The sequence below is a fragment of the Oryx dammah genome, unplaced genomic scaffold (genome assembly GCF_014754425.2).
Source record: "Oryx dammah isolate SB20612 unplaced genomic scaffold, SCBI_Odam_1.1 HiC_scaffold_14, whole genome shotgun sequence".
Classification (NCBI taxonomy): domain Eukaryota; kingdom Metazoa; phylum Chordata; class Mammalia; order Artiodactyla; family Bovidae; genus Oryx; species Oryx dammah.
Genome location: NW_024070198.1, coordinates 24,055,995 through 24,076,117, shown reverse-complemented (window position 1 = coordinate 24,076,117; position 20,123 = coordinate 24,055,995). Strand labels below are relative to the sequence as shown.

The 20,123-nt window shown below is 42.9% G+C and overlaps 1 protein-coding gene across 1 annotated transcript in view; it reads right to left on the bottom strand.

Annotated features, from left to right (window-relative positions):
- Positions 1 to 20,123, bottom strand: part of CFAP58 (cilia and flagella associated protein 58) — a 112,561-nt gene that overhangs the window by 39,622 nt on the left and 52,816 nt on the right. The window contains exons 14-15 of the mRNA XM_040254390.1: positions 17,900 to 18,011; positions 15,944 to 16,048 (exon numbers count right to left, since the gene is read on the bottom strand). Coding sequence (XP_040110324.1) covers positions 15,944 to 16,048; positions 17,900 to 18,011 — 217 coding nt within the window. The remainder of the gene's footprint in view (positions 1 to 15,943; positions 16,049 to 17,899; positions 18,012 to 20,123) is intronic.

The following is a 20,123-nucleotide window of genomic DNA, read 5'->3' as shown; positions in this document are numbered from 1 at the left end:
CACTGTTTTTCCTATTCCAACTATTTTTTTTAATAACTGATATCATAAATGGTGAGTCAAGAAATTAAAACAAATTGAATAATTATTGAAAAGGAAGAAGAAAATCATCACTTCTTAGAAGAAGACCTAAAAACTCTAGAAATTTTACTGAGAAGCTATGTAGTACGGTAGATTGGATACAAATAAGCATGCAAAAGTCAACAGCTTCCCAACATGCCAGAAGTAACCAACTGGAATACATAATGGGGGAAGATTTTTTCACCCTAGCTGCCAATGCCCACCAGAGAGGCACAGTCAGGAAGAGCGAAAGTGGGAGGAAAGAATTATTAGTCTCTCATTCTTCTGTGATGGTTACTATCTGCAGCCTTTTTATGACACAGTTTCTTTCCTGTTTTGCTTTGTATTGTTTTCATCTTCCGTTTAAGATTTAAAGAGACTCATGGTTCAAGTTTCAGCCTGGGCAGCTCTGGGTTTGGGTGGGGACATGGGGGAGATCATGGGAGAGTAAGAGCAGGATGGATGGGATGTGGCCAACAGGCCCCAAGGCCGCAGCCAGCTGCACCAATCTGGGAGTTATCACTGACAGGGATGGAAAACTGAAAGCCACCTCTACCTCTTCTCCTCTGTACGGCACAGACACTCAATTGCCAAGTCCTATAAACTGATCCTCTTAAAGAGTTCATGGATTTACTCCTTTCTCCCCAGCCCTAGTCCTGTCCCTTGCCAATATCCCCAGATTACAATCATCTCTTAGGGGCTCCTTCAGCTGCAGTCCCAAATCCACGTCCCTTTCTGGTTTTCTTTCTCATCTCTTTACTGTGTCACACTCTTGACTGGTTAATATCCTACAGAATGTATGCCTGGAAGGCCAACCAACCTGGGCTAGAATACAAGGTTCATCTCTCACTCCAGACTGAATGGGTTTGAGCCCCAAGTCTTCCTCTGGTTAGCTCTGTGACCTTGATCATATTACTTGATCACTCTGAGCCGTCAGTTTCCTCATTTGTAAAACTGGCCTAATGTATATGTGATAAAAATTATTTATTACAAATAATACATAAAATATAGGATCCACCTAGGGACTGGACACACAATAATTCAACAGGCATTCAAAACCCATAACTTCTGCCATGAGAGTTGTGGTCATTATCACAATTAGAGTCTACAGTTGTCTGCTGGAGCAAGTTTAATGCCTATGCTTGTGTCTAAGACCATATAATTTGTCCCCACCCAACTTATCCAAGGCACTCCCCAACACAAAACAACCAGCTCTGGGTCCATGCTACTCAGCCCCATCTCCAGAACCCAAACATCCTCACCCCATCCCAGAACTTTGACTCTTCATCTTCTTTCAGCTTAATGTGCCCTTTTCACATGTTTCCAAATATGCCTACTTCAAGGACTCTTTCCATCCCCTGCCTGCCTTGTGATTCCACAGTGCCTCTTTCACCCCACCACCACCATCACCATCACACACAGTTAGCTCCTACCACCCTGTGTGTCCAGCTCTGTCCTGAGCAGTTTGAATGAGTTCTCTCATTTCATCCTCACAACAGCCCTAAAAACCAAGGACTATTATTCTTGTCACTTTAGAGCTGGAGTCGCTGGGGCTCTGAGAGGGTGAGTTGCTTGCCCAAGGTCACAAAGTCAGCCACTGGCAAAATCAGAACTCAAAAACTAGGTCTGAACTCTCAACTGCTACCCCAACCTTTCTCAACACATATTTTTAGGCAATGGCTGGATGAGTCACCTTAATATGTCAAAATCCAACCCAGTCACATCCTCTTTATCCTTGAGGAAGCTAGTTCCTATTACTTTCCCCTGCTCTTGCCTCTTTGGCACTTACAGTGGTTTTAGAGAACACACACCATACTGCACACTGTCCTGTACCGTGTCTGCACTGGATAATTGGGTACTCACTTTGGCTGGGATCTATTATAATGTGACTGTGCGCAATTGGGTATCCTTCACTAAGTGCCAACATGAAGGACACACACTGTTCGTAGAGACCAGTCTCATTTCTTCCCAGATATACCTCAGGAATCTTCTCCAATAGAATACAAATTTCTTGCAGGTAAGAACCACATCTTATATTTCTTTGTGTCTCACAAACTTCTACAGATATTAGAGATACCCTCAAAACATCTTTTGGCTCATAGTTGGTCTAAGCAGGCTTTCTTAACTGGGGGGTTGGGGGGAGGGACTGCAGGTCCCTGGATGTATGCAGGACAAAAGGAGAAAGAGAGAATGAATGATCTTCTGTTATCTTCTCAGAAGAGAGAGCACAGCTGGGTCCCTAAACACACTGAGGAAAATGCTTCCAGTTGTCAGAAGCCTGAAGCAAACTGGGTTTGATGACGTCAATATAATGCTTATTATACTACATATTTGGCATCAATTCCAGAGAAGACTGTGAGTCAGGAACTCAGAAAAAGTCTCCTGGGCATATAGGCAGCTCCTGGTCTCTCTCTTTCACATTAAATATACTCAGGGTAGGGAATACACATCTTTAAATGCATGAAACATGAGCCAGACTTGACACCCATCTATCAGAGCTGCTTTAAGGATAATAAAATCAGTGCTGCCATAATAAGGAGGGGGAACTTGATGACCCACTGGAGATTTCTTCCAATCTAAATGATTCTATAAATTCCCCTAAAATCATAAAAAAGCAGATTAAGGATTCATGTAGGCGTTTGGACTATAAATACAAATTAATTTCTGCTCCAGTTGCAGTTTTTTTTCTCATCTTTGCAAGAAGCACCTCTATCTCCGAGATATTTCTGGGTGAAACACCAATATAACAGCTAAAGATAGATAGGACTCCCCCAGGTTCTCGCTGGTGACTATTTTCTTCTAATTTCACAAATAAATCTGCATCTTGAAATGCACTGAATTGAATCTTGCTGCTGTCCAGAAACATTTATCACTGGAAATCTGTTTTGTTTGGGGAGTAAGATATAATTATGTACAGATTCAATAAGAACTTAAATGTTCCATTGAGAAATTCTTTATTGAAAATGTTTTGTTTTAACTCTAATCTGTTTCCATTTTCAGTTACTAGCCATATTACTGCAATTCTTTTTGAATTTTTTAAAAACATTTCCTTATCAGAGCTCAATAACTAGAAATCAAAAGAAACATTTTGAACATTTGAACTATGAACATTTTTAAAAGATTAACTTATCAATTTATATGTTTTTGGTTCACATACTTGCTCTTATTCAATATGAAGTTAGAGACCAAAATAGAAATGAACAAATGGATTACAGATAATGTTTCCAAATGCATAGGGATAAATGCATATCCCTGAGGAAACGTGCTCCATTATGACATCACAGCTGTTTCTCCTATAAAAAGAACTATGTCCTGCAGCAAACTATAATTTCCCAAATAAAGGGAATAAAAGATTAAAGAAAAGAAAAACATGTCAGCAATGGATTTCTCAAATCCAAGGATAACAACCAGATGCCAAGCATATTAAAATACCATATCTGACAAAGGATTTAAAAAAAGAAATCTTGTACCACTTGAATGCTTAAATACAAAGTATTTCCCCTTTAAATATACCAAAGAAAGGAGACTGTGGTATATTGTTTCAAGAATGGCTGCATGTCTCATGATCTTAGTCCTCTCCCACATTTACTCTGGGCTTGTTCCTGTGACTAGCTTTGGTCAATGGAACACTAGCAAGCACGACATAAATGGAGGCTCAAAAAGCACTTGCATGTTGGGGCTTGTCTTTTCTTGCTGCTCTTGGTAACCCTGAAATTGTTATCAGTTTATTCAAGAGAATAACCCTAGACTAGCCTAGTGGACACGTGGTCTGTCACTTCCACCACCCCAGCCAGCTGCCAGCACCATACATGTGAATTATGCCATCTAAGTTAACCAGCTCCTAGCAACCTGCTGGAGAAGGCAATGGCACCCCACTCCAGTACTCTTGCCTGGCAAATCCCACAGGCAGAGGAGCCTGGTGGGCTGCCGTCCATGGGGTTGCGAAGAGTCGGACACAACTGAGTGACTTCACTTTCACATTTCACTTAATGCATTGGAGAAGGAAATGGCAACCCACCCCAGTGTTCTTGCCTGGAGAATCTCAGGGGTGGCGGAGCCTGTTGGGCTGCCATCTATGGGGTAGCACAGAGTCAGACGCGACTGAAGCAACTTAGCAGCAGCAGCAGCAGCAGCAACCTGCCAGCTGACTGTAGAAACACAAGTGAGTCCTGCCAAGCCAAACAGAAGAACTGGCTGGCTGAGCCCAGACTAAATTGCCAACTGAAGAAGTCAAAATCTAATAAATGGCTTTATTTCCCAAAGTGAGTTTGCCTATGAAATATTGAGTTATATTAAGCCATTTATAAGCTAGTAGTTTGGAAATCCTTCTAAAATCTACATCCTATGTACAATCTATGATATCTAGCAGGTATCACTCATTCACTGCAAGCATGAGGCTATGTGCTTGATGATAAAAATGGCCTTGATTAATCTATACAAAAACTTCATATGAAAGGTATTATTATAAGCTACATTTTACAAATCAAGAACTGAGGCTTAGAAAGTAAGTTGGTTGGGGTTACATGGTATTATGAGTAAGCTAGGACTAACACATTTGATTTGCTCAAGAGTCTGAGCTCTTAATCACTGTTTTTCTGTCTGATATCACCTATACCATCTGCTATGAAAGGCTTCTCTTGTCCATTGAGCTGGAGAATTGCTGGGGCTGTGATATTCTCCTGAATCTTAAGTGATCAGGCAGAGCAGACATAATGAAGTCTAGCCAACCAACTGAAGATACAGTGAGATGGATGGTAGACATGGTGGGTCTTGCTCTGGCCTGCTGACCTCTGCTACAGAAGCTGGAAGAGCAAGAGAGCTTCAGCAGAGGGGCAGGAGCTATCTAACATGTGACAACCTGGCCCATCAGCAACAAGTGGCCCAAGTCTCAGGCTATGACCAATAAGATGAATAATGCCCCCCTTCCCAGTCTTAGGGGATGAGTGTGAGGAGGAAAAGGAGTCTTGGCAGGAGTTAGAGAAACGGGTGGGAAGTTGGGCAGAAGTCCCTTTCTTATCATGAGTGTAGAAGGCATTCCCATGAGGAGAGAGAAGAGCCTCAGTATATACCACAGACTTACTGTCTGTCCGTTCTTTGCTAATGAAATCTCTGGAATCAGGCTTGCTTTGCTCTGGATTTCTAACATTTTTTAAATGCCTCAACCCTAACTCAATACTGAGATGAAACAGGGGTGAGGAGAAAGAAGTCGATCAAGACAGCCCCTTTCGAAAACTACTTGTTTCAAATTACATAACATGAACAAAACCCTTCCTAACCCAATCAAAGGTCTAGCCCACCAGTCAGCTGTCTATTTCCTTGGGCTGGCTGAAATCACAAGTGTTTAAGGTACTTATGGTTGAAGGTATAAATTGGTTGTTAACCTCCATCTGCCTAATGGAGTCTACCAGAGCCAATCTCTTTTTAAGGAACTCCTAAAGCTTGCAGGACTCTAATGCTAGAGGAAGTTATTGCTGGCACATTTATAGAGAACTAGCGAGAGGGAATAGAAAAGGGCTACGATAATTGGGAACATTAAGTAAACCTAGGCGAGTGTGAAGAGACACAGGGTGAGAGACTTATTTACCTTAAATGAAGCTGAACACAATTTTCAGAAAAGACCAAAACATCTGCGTATTAAAATCCTGCTCCCATAAAGGAGACCAATGGGTCCTAGACAACCAGCACGATTGCCCTTTCTCTGAGGGCTGCCAATAATGGCAGAGGCATTTTCTGAGGACCCATAAAGCTCTCTGACCGTTAGATTCTTGACCTGTTAAATGGGATCATTAAGAGATAGAGAAGTAGTTTCTATTTTAGATTTCTTGGATCTGAATAAGTCCCCTCCCCAGATCTTGAAAGCATCATTTTGCATCTTCTTTTGCTAAGTTTTGACATGAAAAAGAGAAAGACTAAGAGGTAATGTAGTGTCTGCTCTGTGTCTGGGATTGTTCTAAATGTTTTACATATATGAACATAATCTCCCCAGCAATGCTGTGAGATAGGCATGACTATCCTCACTTAACAAATGCAGAAACTGAATTAGTGTTTCTGAGCTGGTGGCAGGCTTGTGGGTAAAGAATTCGCCTGCAATGCAGAAGACACAGGCTTGATCCTTGGATCGGGAAGATGCCCTGGAGGAGGAAATGGCAACCCACTCCAGTATTCTTGCCTGAAAGATCCCATAGACAGAGGAACTTGGTGGGCTACAGTCCAAAACAGTCACAAAGAGTAGGACACAACTGAGTAACTAAGCACACTCGCTCAAGCTGGTGGCATAGCCAAGATTCAAACTCCAGTCATCAGCTCCAGGACCCACATGCTCGACAACAGGGCAACTCTCAGGAGCTCTTACCAATCGTTTCATAAAGGAAAGGAATGCACAAAAATAAGTAAATACAAAGACTATCATTTCAAAATATAACATCTTACATCTCCAAAGGCAAGAAAGAAGGACAAGGGAAAAACAGAGGTCCCCAAAACTGAAAAATAAAACTAACTTTACGCTAGACATTGTGCTCATTGACATATATTAAAAAGCAGAGACATTACTCGGTTAACAAAGGTCTGTCTAGTCAAAGCTATGGTTTTTCCAGTAGTCATGTGTGTACGTGAGAGTTGGACTATAAAGAAAGCTGAATACTGAAGAATTAATACTTTTGAACTGTGGTGTTGGAGAAGGCTCTTGAGTGTCACTTGGACAGCGAGGCAATCTAACCAGTCCATCCTAAAGGAAATCAGCCCTGAATATTCATTGGAAGGACTGATGCTGAAGCTGAAGCTCTAATACTTTGGCCACCTGGTGCGAAGAACTGACTCTTTGGAAAAGATCCTGATGCTGGGAAAGGCCGAAGGCAGGAGGAGAAGGGGATGACAGAGGATGAGATGGTTGGATGGCATCACCAACTCAATGGACATGAGTTTGAATAGGCTCCGGGAGTTGGTGATGGACAGGTGTGCTGGTGTGCTGCAGTCCATGGGGTCACAAAGAGTTAGATGCAACTGAACCACAGAACTGAACTGTGCTCATTGCATTATAGACCAAAGAATGTTTGGAAACACAGATTTTCCCAATCCTCAGAGGAACATTTGGGAATGACTGAGACAGATATATGGAAGGCACTCTGATAACGTGCCCACCAGACACTAATGGTTGCTGTGGTGCTCTGAATGGTTTCTGTGGTGCCACCCTCTCCAAGCGCTCGCACTGAGGTTGTCTCAGACAAACCAAGTGGACAGAGGTATATGGGGCCTGGCAGGCCGCCCACGTGGATGTGTGCACAGCATTAGGCTCCTGTGTTCTGAGCAATCTATCTCCGACTGCTCCTTCTGTGCTCCCTGATGTGGGGCAGCATGTGCCAGACAGCAGGAATTCCCTGGGAAGTTCCAGGAAGAGGTGCGGGGGAAGCAGCAGCCCCCCAGCAGTGCACTGGGAAAGAAGCCCCTGCCACCATTCCCAACATGTTAGATATTCTCTGCTGAGGATGACAGGCTCTGCAGGAGGTATCTCTCCCTCACTTCATTCATCTTCCCTTTGATGTTAGACCAGAGCAGAAGCCTGCAGATGGCTTCTAGTCCGTAGCTTCAGCTCACACTCTGCCTTTCAGTGAATCCATCTCTCCAGGCCGGGAGTACCTTCAACAACTTCAGCTCTGTTTGGGAAGGGTGCTCACTTAGCTATCCACTAACACAGTGGGCAAGAATCATGGCTGGTGTCCGTCACACCACTGGCGACTGGGACATGATGTCAGAATTCACCTTCCACATCTTAAGGCAGCTCATTAATAATTGAACGATTCCTCTGGAATCGGGGAGAGGGAGCAGTCACAGAAATGGGATGGTTAGTGGCTTTAGGGGGAGGTGTCATAGAACAGTGTTGAGAGGCTCGGTTCTGGATTCCAGTGATGGAAGTTTCTAGGAGGAGGCAGGAAATCCTTACTGTCAAGGGCTGGAGAGTGACTGCTGTGGACTTTGTGGGCCATATAGTCTGTGACACGACTACTCTGCTCTGCCGTGGTAGCATAAAGGGAGTCGTGGACAAGAGATGAGCGATGAGCGTGGCTATGTGTCAAGAGAGCTGGATTTGTGGACACTGAAATTTTAATTTCGTATCATTTTTACATGTCACACAATAATCCAACAGGCATTCCACCCAATATTGCCGGGGCAACCTTCAACCAGTGGGGGATGGGAGAGAATGGACAGTGCCGGCCTCTCTTCCTCTGACGGGACGGTTCTGCAGCAGTTCCAGTGAGATTCCTCAGAGGAACACCAGTGTCACCAGAACTCGGATGTCCACAGCGGTGACCAGCTCTCTCCCTCCTGCACTGGCTCCTCCTCCTCCCCTCCCTCACGCTCTGCTCCCTCCCTCCAGCTTCCTGGGACCACCCCCTAAACCACCAGAACCCCAGCCCTCATCTTGGTCTCTGATTAGGGGAGCCCAAACTGTGACCTTCAGCCACTCTAGAGCCTTGCTCAGAGTGGCACTGAGTCCTGTGCAGAATCACAGGACTTGTCACACTGCCCTGTGGTTACAGAACCAGGAGGGTTGTCAAGGCCAGGACTACATCTGTCTCATTTACCCTGGTACCCCAGGGCCCTGGCATGTTGTCTGAGCAAATGCCTGCCATCCATCTGCTGCCCATGCATCGAGAGGGGCAGGAAGCAGCCCTTGGCTTCTTTGATTCAGAAAACACTTTTCCATTTCAGAAAAGCTTGTAAAATGAAATTAAGGTAGAGTCATTAGCAGCAGGGGAAACGACATCTTAAAAAGACACCTTCTGTTAAGCCCACCTACAGCTGCCCCCACAAAACACACCCTGCCTTCTCCCTCTCTGGGCTCACCTCCTCCAAGGATTCCAGCCTCACTCACTTCTGACCATCACTGCACAACCCGGAGCCTCCCCTATCTCCTCCCTCCCCGGCTCCTCTTTCCCTTGATTCTCACGCTGTGTGCTTCTGTCAAGAAATCATAACAACGGACTAGATCAAAGAAATTGAAACAAGTAAAGCTCATCGTGCTGCTGGTGCTCCTTTAACTCTCTTTCTCCCTCAGGCCTTGAAGCTAGAAGCTGCAAACTGCCTCCTATGGGTCAAGGGTGGTTGGTTAATATATTTCTGGGAGGCCTGGGTGATGTTCTTAAAGTTGCCAATATTTTAAACTCAGTACAGTGAACATAAAAATCTGTATATCTAACTATTCTTGAAAAAAATTAAAGATTTGATGACTTGGGCCTGCAATCAGCTGGGCTGAGGTTAGCTGCTTGCTGGAGAGGGGACCCAAAGCCCCCTGGGTGCTGCAGTCCCCACCACTCCCTTCTGACTCTCATTCTCAGGCCTCTTGTCAGTTGCCACTTATGATCATGATACACAAAGTTCACCTTGCTCTTTCTTGTTAACTGTCTGGCCCTGAAGGTGAGGGTTTCTGAGCTAAACAGTTGGACAAAACGAGTCCCAACTGCTATACATGTTCCTAAGGGATCAGAGCCTCCTACTCCAAGGCTAGCAGGACTTATGCCATTATTTGGAATCCCTTCTTGATGTAATGATACCCCAGTAACAGACAGCAGTTACTCATGGCACATATGCCCGCCTAATCCTGCAGATGCTTTAAAAAAAAGAAAAGAAATCATTACTACTGAGGGATTTGGAGATGAGAAACAAATGGAGCGAAAACAGAAAGGAGAGGGCAGCAGAAGGCCTGTCTCAGCGAGACCTGCATTGCTCTCATTTCCTTGAATGGAAAGGTGGCCTGGTGGGAAAAGAAAAAACAATCCTTCCCATCCATGCTTTAGATTCCAGTTCTGGTAAGAATACAGACATCTTACAGACGCTGTAAAGCCAAATTCAAGAACAATGTCCACATTCACCCTGAACAAAGGGAGAAATCTGAGCACACCGCATGAATTAGCCTGCCTCAGCACGCAAAAGCAGTTCTCATCAAGTTTATTGATTCATAAACCACAGTATATCCCAGGCTCCTGCAAAGTTAGAAGTTAATAACAAAAATGCAAAGGCAACAGGAAGAATAATTCCCATAACCTCTCATAGCTCAAAGACAGAACTCAAATGACTGTGCCACACACTACTTACTAAAGAACCACTATTCTTGCAGTATCTAATCAGTCACTAAACAAATATTTGTTAGGGATGAAATAATCATTACAACAGATACAGGAAATACATTGCAAAGTTTATGGTCAAGCATGAAAGTCATTAAGCACACAGTTACAATTATCTCATTAGTTACAAGTGTGACAGTGGTAAGAAAGCAGTCAAGTGCCAAGAAACCTAACCTAGAGATCTAAGAGGGACTCCTGGGGAATGAGCATTCAAGCTCGGAGCTGGGCCTCCCAGGTGGCACTAGTGGTAAAGAACTTGCCTGCCAGTGCAGGAGACATGAGACGTGGGTTTGATCCCTGGGGCGGATAATCTCCTGGAGGAGGGCATCACAACCCACTCCATGGCAACCCACTCCAGTATTCTTGCCTCGAGAATCCCATGGATAGAGAGCCTGGAAGACGATGGTCCACAGGGTTACAAAGAGTCAGACATGACTGAAGCGATTTAGCACACACACACATGCTAAAAGGTGAATAGGAGTTGCCCAGGCAAAGAGCCTGTCCATCTTTATTGAGCACCTATTATGTTCCTGGTACTATATCAGACACTGGGGTTAGAAAGATGAATAAACAAGTGCCTTTCCTCAAAGAACTCACAGTCTACTGGGGGCAAATAGACTTCCTTTATGTCTGCTGCCAGGACAGGGGCTGACAGGATAGGGGCTCTTCAGCACCCTGGAACAAATTAAAGTCATTTAAAAAATGTTCTGATACTCAGAAGAATTCAACCAAAAATCTTCCTAATTGCAAAATGTTCTGTTGTGTATTCAGAGAACCTCTCTAATAATTTAATAAAACAGAAGAAACTGAGAAACTGTCAAACCCTGTGGAGCACCTGGGGTTTCACCAAGATAATAAGGCTTGTTTTCTACAGATGCTCAAGCTCTGGAAGAAAATTCACAGCAGGCCCAGAGCAGCCCAACCATCCAAAAAAAAAAAAAAAAAAGTGAAATGAGGAACTGGACAGAGGGGAGTAAGGCAGGCTATTAAACTTTGGAGACCTGGAAAAAATGCTTTTTGGTTAATAATGTTAATAATCATCACCATAATGATAATGGTAACTAAACACCCTGATCATCCTGTATGAGTATTTACACTCAGTTCTGTGGGTGGGTCTCAGTTTGTGGATGAGAAAACTAAGGATTAGAATAAATGAGAAATTTCTGCTTACGGCATTATGGCACACTAAATAATGCAAAACTAAAGTCCACAAAGCATTAGACTTGTCAAAAAAAACAACACATCCTTTCAATCACAAAATGGCAGTTGCAAGCAGTTTGATCTTCAAGTGTCAAAATCAAAGGGTGAACTGCACATTAGAACAGTAAATAGATACTGCAGCTCTCCCCGTGGGGCGCTGACTGGGACAAGTGGCCAGACTTACTGAGCAAGGGGCTTGGATTTGAATGGCCATAAGAGGAAAAACAATGAGGTGCTGAGCCTGCATGAAGTGGGCAGCCCCACTCCACGGAGACTCCTCCACTTACAGTTAGGGACTTAAAAGAGTTACACCCTCAGTGAAAAGAGACAACAGGAAGAAATTCATCCACTAGGACAGGAAGACCACAATGAAATCTAACTATCTCTCCCAGGTTATGGGTGGGAAAAAATGGCTACCCTAAGAATTTGTATCCATGGGTCTTCAATCATAAGAGTTCAGAGTTCTAATATATATTAACTAGGTTACCCAAGGTGAGAATCTAATGTAAAAAATTATCCCAAGTAAGTGATGTTTCCCAGGGCACCTGACAGAAACAAATGAAAGGACACCCCCTTAACCTGGACCATTCCCAAGTTCTATAAATAAAGTCTTTCCGAAAATGAGTTCATAATCCAAAATCCAACACAAAAGGAAAAAGTCCACCATGAACACCATGAATGAAAGTCATCATTCACAGTAAACAATAGGTAGGAAAATCCCATGGACAGAGGAGCCTGGCAGGCTCACAAAGAGCCGGGCACGACTGAAGTGACACAGCGTGCATGCAGCTTAAAGGCATATATTGGAAATTTAAATTTGTACTTCTGATTACCATAGAAGAAATAGTAAATGTTTTAAATAGTGGATATTTTCTGCCATCCACAGAAACAGGGGATATTTTAAGACTTACTCTCAAAGAAGAAACTATTTAGGACTGAATGAAAATGAAAATGCCACTTTTCAAAACCTGTGGGAAGAAACTAGAGTTTTTAAAGGACATTTTGCAGCTGTCAATGCTTATTTATATTAGAAACATAGGCTGCACATTAATGAGCTGAGCACCAACCTTAACAAGGTAGAAAAAGAACAGAATGAATCCAAAGTATGTAGATGGAAGTTAAAAAGTTAGAGTAGTCAATGAAGTATGAAACAAGCTGGCAAAGTACAAAATTTGGTTCCTTTTGAAACTGACAAAGTGATAAGAACGGGAGAGGCCAGGTAATGATGAAGTGACAGGAAGCATGGGCACTGGAACTGATGGCCTTGATTGAGTCCCTACTCTATCACTTACCAGCTACGTGGTCTCAGTCATGTGACTTGTGGCTGGCACCAGTGGAGCCACAGGACAAACCTTGGATCATGGATTCTGGTGCCCATGCACTAACTCATTATCCTTACAATAGCACCTCTGAGTCATGTATTCAGGCAGGAGTATCTTCCTCCCATAATGAAACTGGGCATTAGTATCTCCATTTAATCAATCCTAAAGGAAATCCACCCTGAATATTCATTGGAAGGACTGTTGGGGAAGCTGAAGCTCCAATAATTTGGCTGCCTGATGGGAAGAACCGACTCATTTGTAAGGACTCTGATGCTGGGAAATATTAAAGGCAAAAGGAGAAGAGGGTGGCAGAGGATGAGATGGCTGAATAGCATCACTGACTCAGTGGACATGAGTCTGAGCAGTAGTAGAGGACAGAGGAGTCTGGCATGATGCAGTCCATGGGGTCAGGCACAACTTAGCAACTGAACTACAACAAACAAATGGAGAAGCCAAAATTGGGGGAATATAAGTAATTCTCCTGAAGTCATGAAACATAAACTGTTAGAACTGATCCAAGACCGGATTTTTCTCACTCCAAAGTCTGTCCTCTTAACTACTTGTGCTCGTCTGTAAAAGGAGGAAGATCCCTGTTGGCCACTCACTGTGCACTCAGCTTCAGAGAAAATGTCTTTTCTAATGCAAAATGTAAAATAAGAGGGCCAAGTACCCATTGCTCATATAGAAAACCTCCTACTTTTAGTAACAATAACCCAGTGGTTAAGATTATGGGCTTTGGAATGATAAATAATAACTGGCAATTTTTATGTCAAGCATAATGTTAAACTCTTTCAATCCTCCTTTCAACATCCCTTTTTTTTTTTTTTTACATTTTGCCAGTTTTATTTCATTGATCCTCCATCTCCACATCCACATGTCTCCCATCGTTTCTCCCTTTCCTTCATTTCTTTACTGGAAAATTCTAGAATAAACTCCAGACTATGTATCATTTCATTTGTAAATACTTCAGTACATCTCTCATATGAAAAAGGATTTTTTTTTCTTTTTTACAAAACATAACCATAATACTCTCATTACACCTTATATAATCAACACTAATTTCTTAATATCATCTAACACATATCCCACCTGCAGATTCCATTGACTACAGAGAAAACAATGAGCAGAGACACACACGCTGCATGAGGCCAGCCTAATGGAGGGCCCAGGGGAAGGAGGGAGCTCCTGTGGCTGCTATGTGGTGAATGGCGACCCAGGACATTGAAGTGCCACCCTTTCCCCACGTGGGGCTGGATGAGAGAGGTGAAACCTGAGAGGATGACTGAGGGCAGGTAAAGTGAAGGGAGATAAATGAATTCTGTTGACACAGTTCTGTGCTAGGTTCTGTGCTGCCCACAGAGCGAAGCCATGCTCTTTCCCGCATTGGATTACTCAGTGTTGCAGGGAGCTGTTGAAGTTCAATGGTTAAACTCCTGGGAACAAGTAGCCTTATATCCTAGAATTATCTACCAAGTGCTGCTTAATTTTATTACAGGGGAGAACCACAGACTTCCCCCATACTGGGCTGCCCCGGGAGTCAGAGTTAGGGTCTGGGAGCAAAGCTCAGGAGCTTTCTTCTCACTTCTGGGGAGTCAGGACCAGGAGCATCATTGTGAGTGGACAAGACAGGGCAAGGCACAATGTCGGGGGGCGGTTCCTGAGCCATCAGTCCTTCTATGTGTGATTTAACTCAGTAAAAGTTTATTTCTCGTCCCTACAAAGTCCATTATAGAGTTGGGGTCTCTCCAGAACAGGTTTCCCTCCCCAATATAAGCGGCTTGACATTCCAGATTGTTCTGAGCTTGTGGCTCCTCTCTCTGTATGTACTTAGGAGGCAGGAAAAGATAGCACTAGAGTCCTGTATCAACAAATAAATGCTTTAGCTAGGAAGTGAGATACCTGCTCACAACCCGCTGCTCAAAACTATTAATATCTCAGGATCCTGTCTAACTGCAAGAAGCAAAAAAAGTCTAACCACTCCCTTTTTATTCTTCACTAGGATACAAGCTCCACAATGATGTGCATTTTGTCTCCTTGTCCAGTACAATAGCCTTAGATAGAAGAGCACCTGGGCATGGTATTAAATTGAATGAAGGAATGTAATGCCAGCAAGAAACACACCCTTATATCTTGGGAGAAGAGACAGAGTCCCAGGGGTGTAAGGCTGAGGGTACTGGGTAAGATCCATGCACACTGGAGCTGCAGAGCTCGCTGCGCTTAAGGAATACTACTACTTGGTGCCGTTCATCTTAGGAAAGAAAATGAAATCCTGCTGAAAGCGCCAGACCAACACCTCAGGTGGCTTTCGACCATAAAACACTGAAGCTGAGGCCCAAAGCAACTGAGCAAACCACCAGCACGAGTGCTCAGTTCCTGGAAAGAGCTGCAACGACCACAAATGCATCTCTGAGCCATCAGTCTTACACACCCTTAACGTCCCAATAGCATCCTTTTTTCAGGTTCTAGTATTGTCCCATAATACAGATCAAGAACTTCAGGTACACAGAAGTTAATTCCACACAGCTACAGATTTGCAGAAGCAGGATTACAAGCCAGGCCACTTAACACTAGAGCTTGTATTCTTTATCCATAATCAAACTCCTGGGGTCCAACTTTCTTGTTCACTGATTGGGAATGGCAAACCCCACCATCTCCCCAGAACTGTGCAGAGGAATGGAAGATGAGGGGATAAAGCCACCAGCACAGTATCTGGCACAATGATGATAATGATAGTAGTGACAACTGGTACTTCCAAAGATACAGATACACAAAGATGTTACCACTGTTGATTGCTTCAGAATAACTTACTACATAAAATCTTCAAAAAGATACCTTTTCTTCCATTTCACTCTCACAAACCTTCAAGAGGACATTTGTGCTCCATGTGAAGGCTAGTTTTCAAAATCAAAGTCATGGCATTTCACATTATATGAAGATATGAAGAAAAGCATTTAAAAGAATCTAACAAAACTACAGAGAAGTTGGGGGAGGGGAGCTCACATTACTCAATGCAGTAGATGTAGCTTTGAACTTAATTTTCTAGAATTCTTGAAATATTAGGGATGGCAGCATAAAAGACCAATTAATCAGGTTGTTTGTTCTCTGTGTGTGAGTCCCTGTTGCCATCTACAGTTAAAAATGGGGCATGCAACGCTGCCAAATATCTAGCTCTAAAAACATAGTACTGGACATGATGGTTTTAAAGAAATAGGCTTGTTTGATGAGCACAGAAAATGGAAATGGTACCTGGAGGAGCAGCTCTTTTTCAACCACCTCTTCCGTCTTGCTGATGAGACGCTTCTGCAGTGTATGTATTTTCTGTATCAGCTCAAAGGTACTGGGATCACTGGCCTATTCAAGGGGAAAAAAACAAAGCAGCTGAGATTACCAGGTTCAGAGCACTGAGGTCCCTACAGAATTACTGTTCTATTAAAATCTATTGCAAAGTTATAGATCCAATATAGACAAAAATCAGAAACAAGACAAAACAAAATGCATTGCACAACAGATGAGACAGTCATCAAAACAGACTGATGTTTGGCTAGTATCGTCTCTGTTGTCCCTAGTGAGCCCATAAATGGAAAGTGAGTATGTTTATTCCACCAGGGGAAATAATAACAGCAGCAATGATGGCAACTCCTGGGCCTAATACCTGATTCTTTGCACCATCTGAACACTATGTTAAGTGCTTTTCACACATTATCAAATTTTAGTCTCTTGACAGTCCTGTTAGACAGTATTACCTTCCCCTTTTACAGATAAAGCAACTGAGGCTCAGAGGAGGTCATCTACCCATGCTGATAAAGGTCTGAGCTGGATTCAAGCCCAGATATGCCTGGTTCTAAAGCCCGGGCTTCTTAATGACTATGCTCTGAGGTTTCCCCTACCATCATTTGTTTACACTGGAATGAGACAGGGTTCCCTAACTCATTCGGTCTCAGGGCTCTCCTTTTATAATTATCAACAAGAAGATTCTTTACAACCTATGATGGGGCAAGTTCCCAGGATGTGGAAGTCTGCTAATTATTAGCAGCAGGATACGACCATGGCATTTAGCTTTCAAATGGCATTATCAATCCGTAAAGCTCTGATGCACCTTCAATAACTATCTGTGTACAATTCAAACAAGATCTACTGTCATACATTGATAATTTGTCCTCTAGACATTGAGCCAAAGGTTCACTTTCAACTATACTGACATTTGGAATTAATTTAGCAGCTAAATATTTTCAACTGCCTCCCAGAGTCTCTGTTTTTCAATTTTTTTAATAGAAATTGACACGGCATTGGAAACTTTAAAAGATCTGCTTGAAAACACATGGAATAAACTAATGTGACAGTAAATGAATTTACAGTTTTCATCTCTCTTCCCCAGACACATTCATGGTTATTGTTAGTTTAGTAAACTACCCTACTCTTGGCATTTGAAGAGGAATAAATGAGGGTCCAAAAGGCAGGAGATATGCCACTGACTATGACTTCGCTTAAGAAATACTAAGCAGTGCCAACTGATATCCATATTTTGGAAGTAGATTTGGCATACACATTCACTTGGCAAGACTGGACACTGTTAAAATTCAGGCCTCATGTTTACATAACAATTTATAATGCATTATCCTTTATGCTTTCTCCATTTAAAGGAAAAAATGAAAATGAAAAACAAAAACCTACTTGGCTGATTTTCTCCTTTTCCTTGCTCTTTCTTATATCCCATACGCCTATTCTCCCAACACTCCAGCTGTTAACTTAGTCAAAGCCCCTTCTTGCACCCACATCACTGGGTACTACTAGAGGAGATGGGCATCTTTATATTGAATAAGCAGAGCTTCTCTATTACTGTTATCTGCTGGTGGAAATGAATCTCAGGAGGTCATAAAATAAAATAAGAGGTTTATTATCCATCATCTTCCAAAGGGACTTTGGCTGTGTCCCCAGATCCTAAAAGAAGGAATCTGATGAACACAATACTAGTTCTTTGAAAAGAGGGCAAGTTAAAAGCCACGCTTCCTTTTGGGAAATAAAAGGATGCAAAGGCTTTTAAAAACAAAACCCAGATCTGGAACAATCTAGTTTACATTTGATCCAGTCTTTTACAATGGCACAGATTAAATAAAACTGTGCTTGTTACTGCGCTTTAGGTAAGAAGACAAGTAGGGTGGAGAGAGATCTGGGGGGTGGGAGGAAGGCTCTCCCGAATGTTACCTCAAGCTTCCTCCATCTGTGCACATTCATAGGGTTCTCCAGTTCCTCCTCCAAGGCTCGGCATCTTGTCCTCTCCTTCAGGAACTCTCTTTGTGTGTGAAAAAGCTCCTGCCTAAATAGGTCAAACTTTCTTTAGCAAACAAATTCTCTGCCCAGTATTTGAGTATCCTTTCTTTACATGGTTTCGTGCATGCTACATCTTATAGAAAAGGTTGGATTAGGGAGACTTCGGGAACACTGAGACCAGCCGCCTAAGGCAAGACACAGGTGATACCAATTCTTGCAGAAGGCAAACTTCAACTTTAGCTTTAGCGGGGGGGAAAAAAGTACCAGGAACTGATTCTTGATACCCAGGGAATTTTAGAAGTATATGGAAAGAACAGGGAAAGGGTAAATCATGAGGATTTCAGTATATTGTTCCACGTTTCTAAATGTCTTCTATAGTAGCAGCAAGAGAACAAGCTTTGTTCTACCATGAGGTACAGCCCTGCAATGCAAGTGACCGAGGCTCAGGTGAAACCTGACAACCATTAAGACCGTGTATCACCACCCTGGCAACATACTGGAATCACCTGGGGAACTATGACAATATGCCTTTACCTGGACCAACCCCCAAAGGAGTTCTGCTTTAATTGGTCTAGCATGAGGCTTGGGTTTCATAGATTCTTAAAGTTCTGCTGGTAATGCTATTGGAGAAGGAAATGGCAACCCACTCCAATGTTCTTGCCTGGAGAATCCCAGGGACAGGGGAACCTGGTGGGCTGCCATCTATGGGGTCTCACAGAGTCAGACATGACTGAAGCCACTTATCAGCAGCAGATGGTAATTCTAATGTGCAGCCAGTACTGAAAAATACTAAATTAGGAGTGATCGTTTGTCTCATGTTCCACAACTACACAGGTGACTGAAAAAGTCCCGAAGAACTAGCTCTGGCTCAAATACACTTCTCAAATCTCTAGGTAATAGGTAACCAGAGTCTACAACCATCCGCTGGCTGCCAGTCTATTGATCAAGAAGTTTTGTTGGGAGGCGGAGGAGAGGCAAGCACTCAGGTTGACATGGACAAGAAGGATATTATTATCAGTCCTCATCTGCTGCGAGTGTGCAGATTACTAATACCAAGCCATCTCTTTTACTTAATTGCTTCATTTAAACCAATAATACAACTTCCCCTCATTAGCAAGACAAACCATTAGAATTAACTGCATGATGCTCACTCAACAGGGAGCTCAGAACAAGCTGCTCAGAATTAAAAGCATATTTTTAACACTACTATTTGCTAGAGTGTCATCCACAGAGAGGGGCAAGGGTATTGGGAACTATGATTGATGATTTCTTTTGCACCAGACTCTGTGCTAGGCACGTTACATTTTCATGTTTAATTTTAACAAATTTAAAGCTCAAATAAGTTGTGATCTGCCCAAGATCACACAGCTTGTACGTGGCAAGTCTGAGATTGGAATTCATGCCTGCTTGCCTCCAGTATCTTTATTAAGTTTATTAAGTTCCTTTATAAGGAATTCCTAGGTGGCTCAGGGGTAAAGAATCCGCCTGCCAATGCAGCAGAAGCAGAAAATTAGGGTTCTGTCTCTGGGTTGGAAAGATCCCCTGGAGGAGGAAATGGCAACCCACTTTAGTATTCTTGCCTGGAAAATCCCATGGACAGAGGAGCCTGGCGGTTTACAGTCCATGGGGTTGCAAAGAGTCGAACACAACTGAACGACTGAACATGCACCTCCCACTATAAAGATAAAATCTAGTATCAACAAACTGAGAATGGGTAGAATTTGGTGCTTTGCATATGTAATAAAAATAACACATGGCTGGCAAGTTTGTGTTAATCACTCAGTCATGTCCAACTTTTTGGGACCCCATGGACAGTAGTAGCTCACCAGGCTCTCCTGTCCGTAGAATTCTCCAGGCAAAAATACTGGAGTGGGTTGCCATTCATTTCTCCAGGAGATCTTCCAGACCCAGGGATCGAACCCAGGTCTCTTGCATTGCAGGCAGATTCTTTACCAACTAAGCTGCCAGGCAAGTTTAGTTATGGTCCTGGAGATCATTCAATAGTGTCTTAAGAGTAAATCCACTTGCCTCCAAAATGTCAATGGTGGTATCTCTGGATAGGAGACTTATGAGTGATTTTCTAATCCCTTTACATTTTTTCTGCACACCCCATATTTTCTACAATGAATTTGTATTACTTTCTTTCATCGTCTGAAAT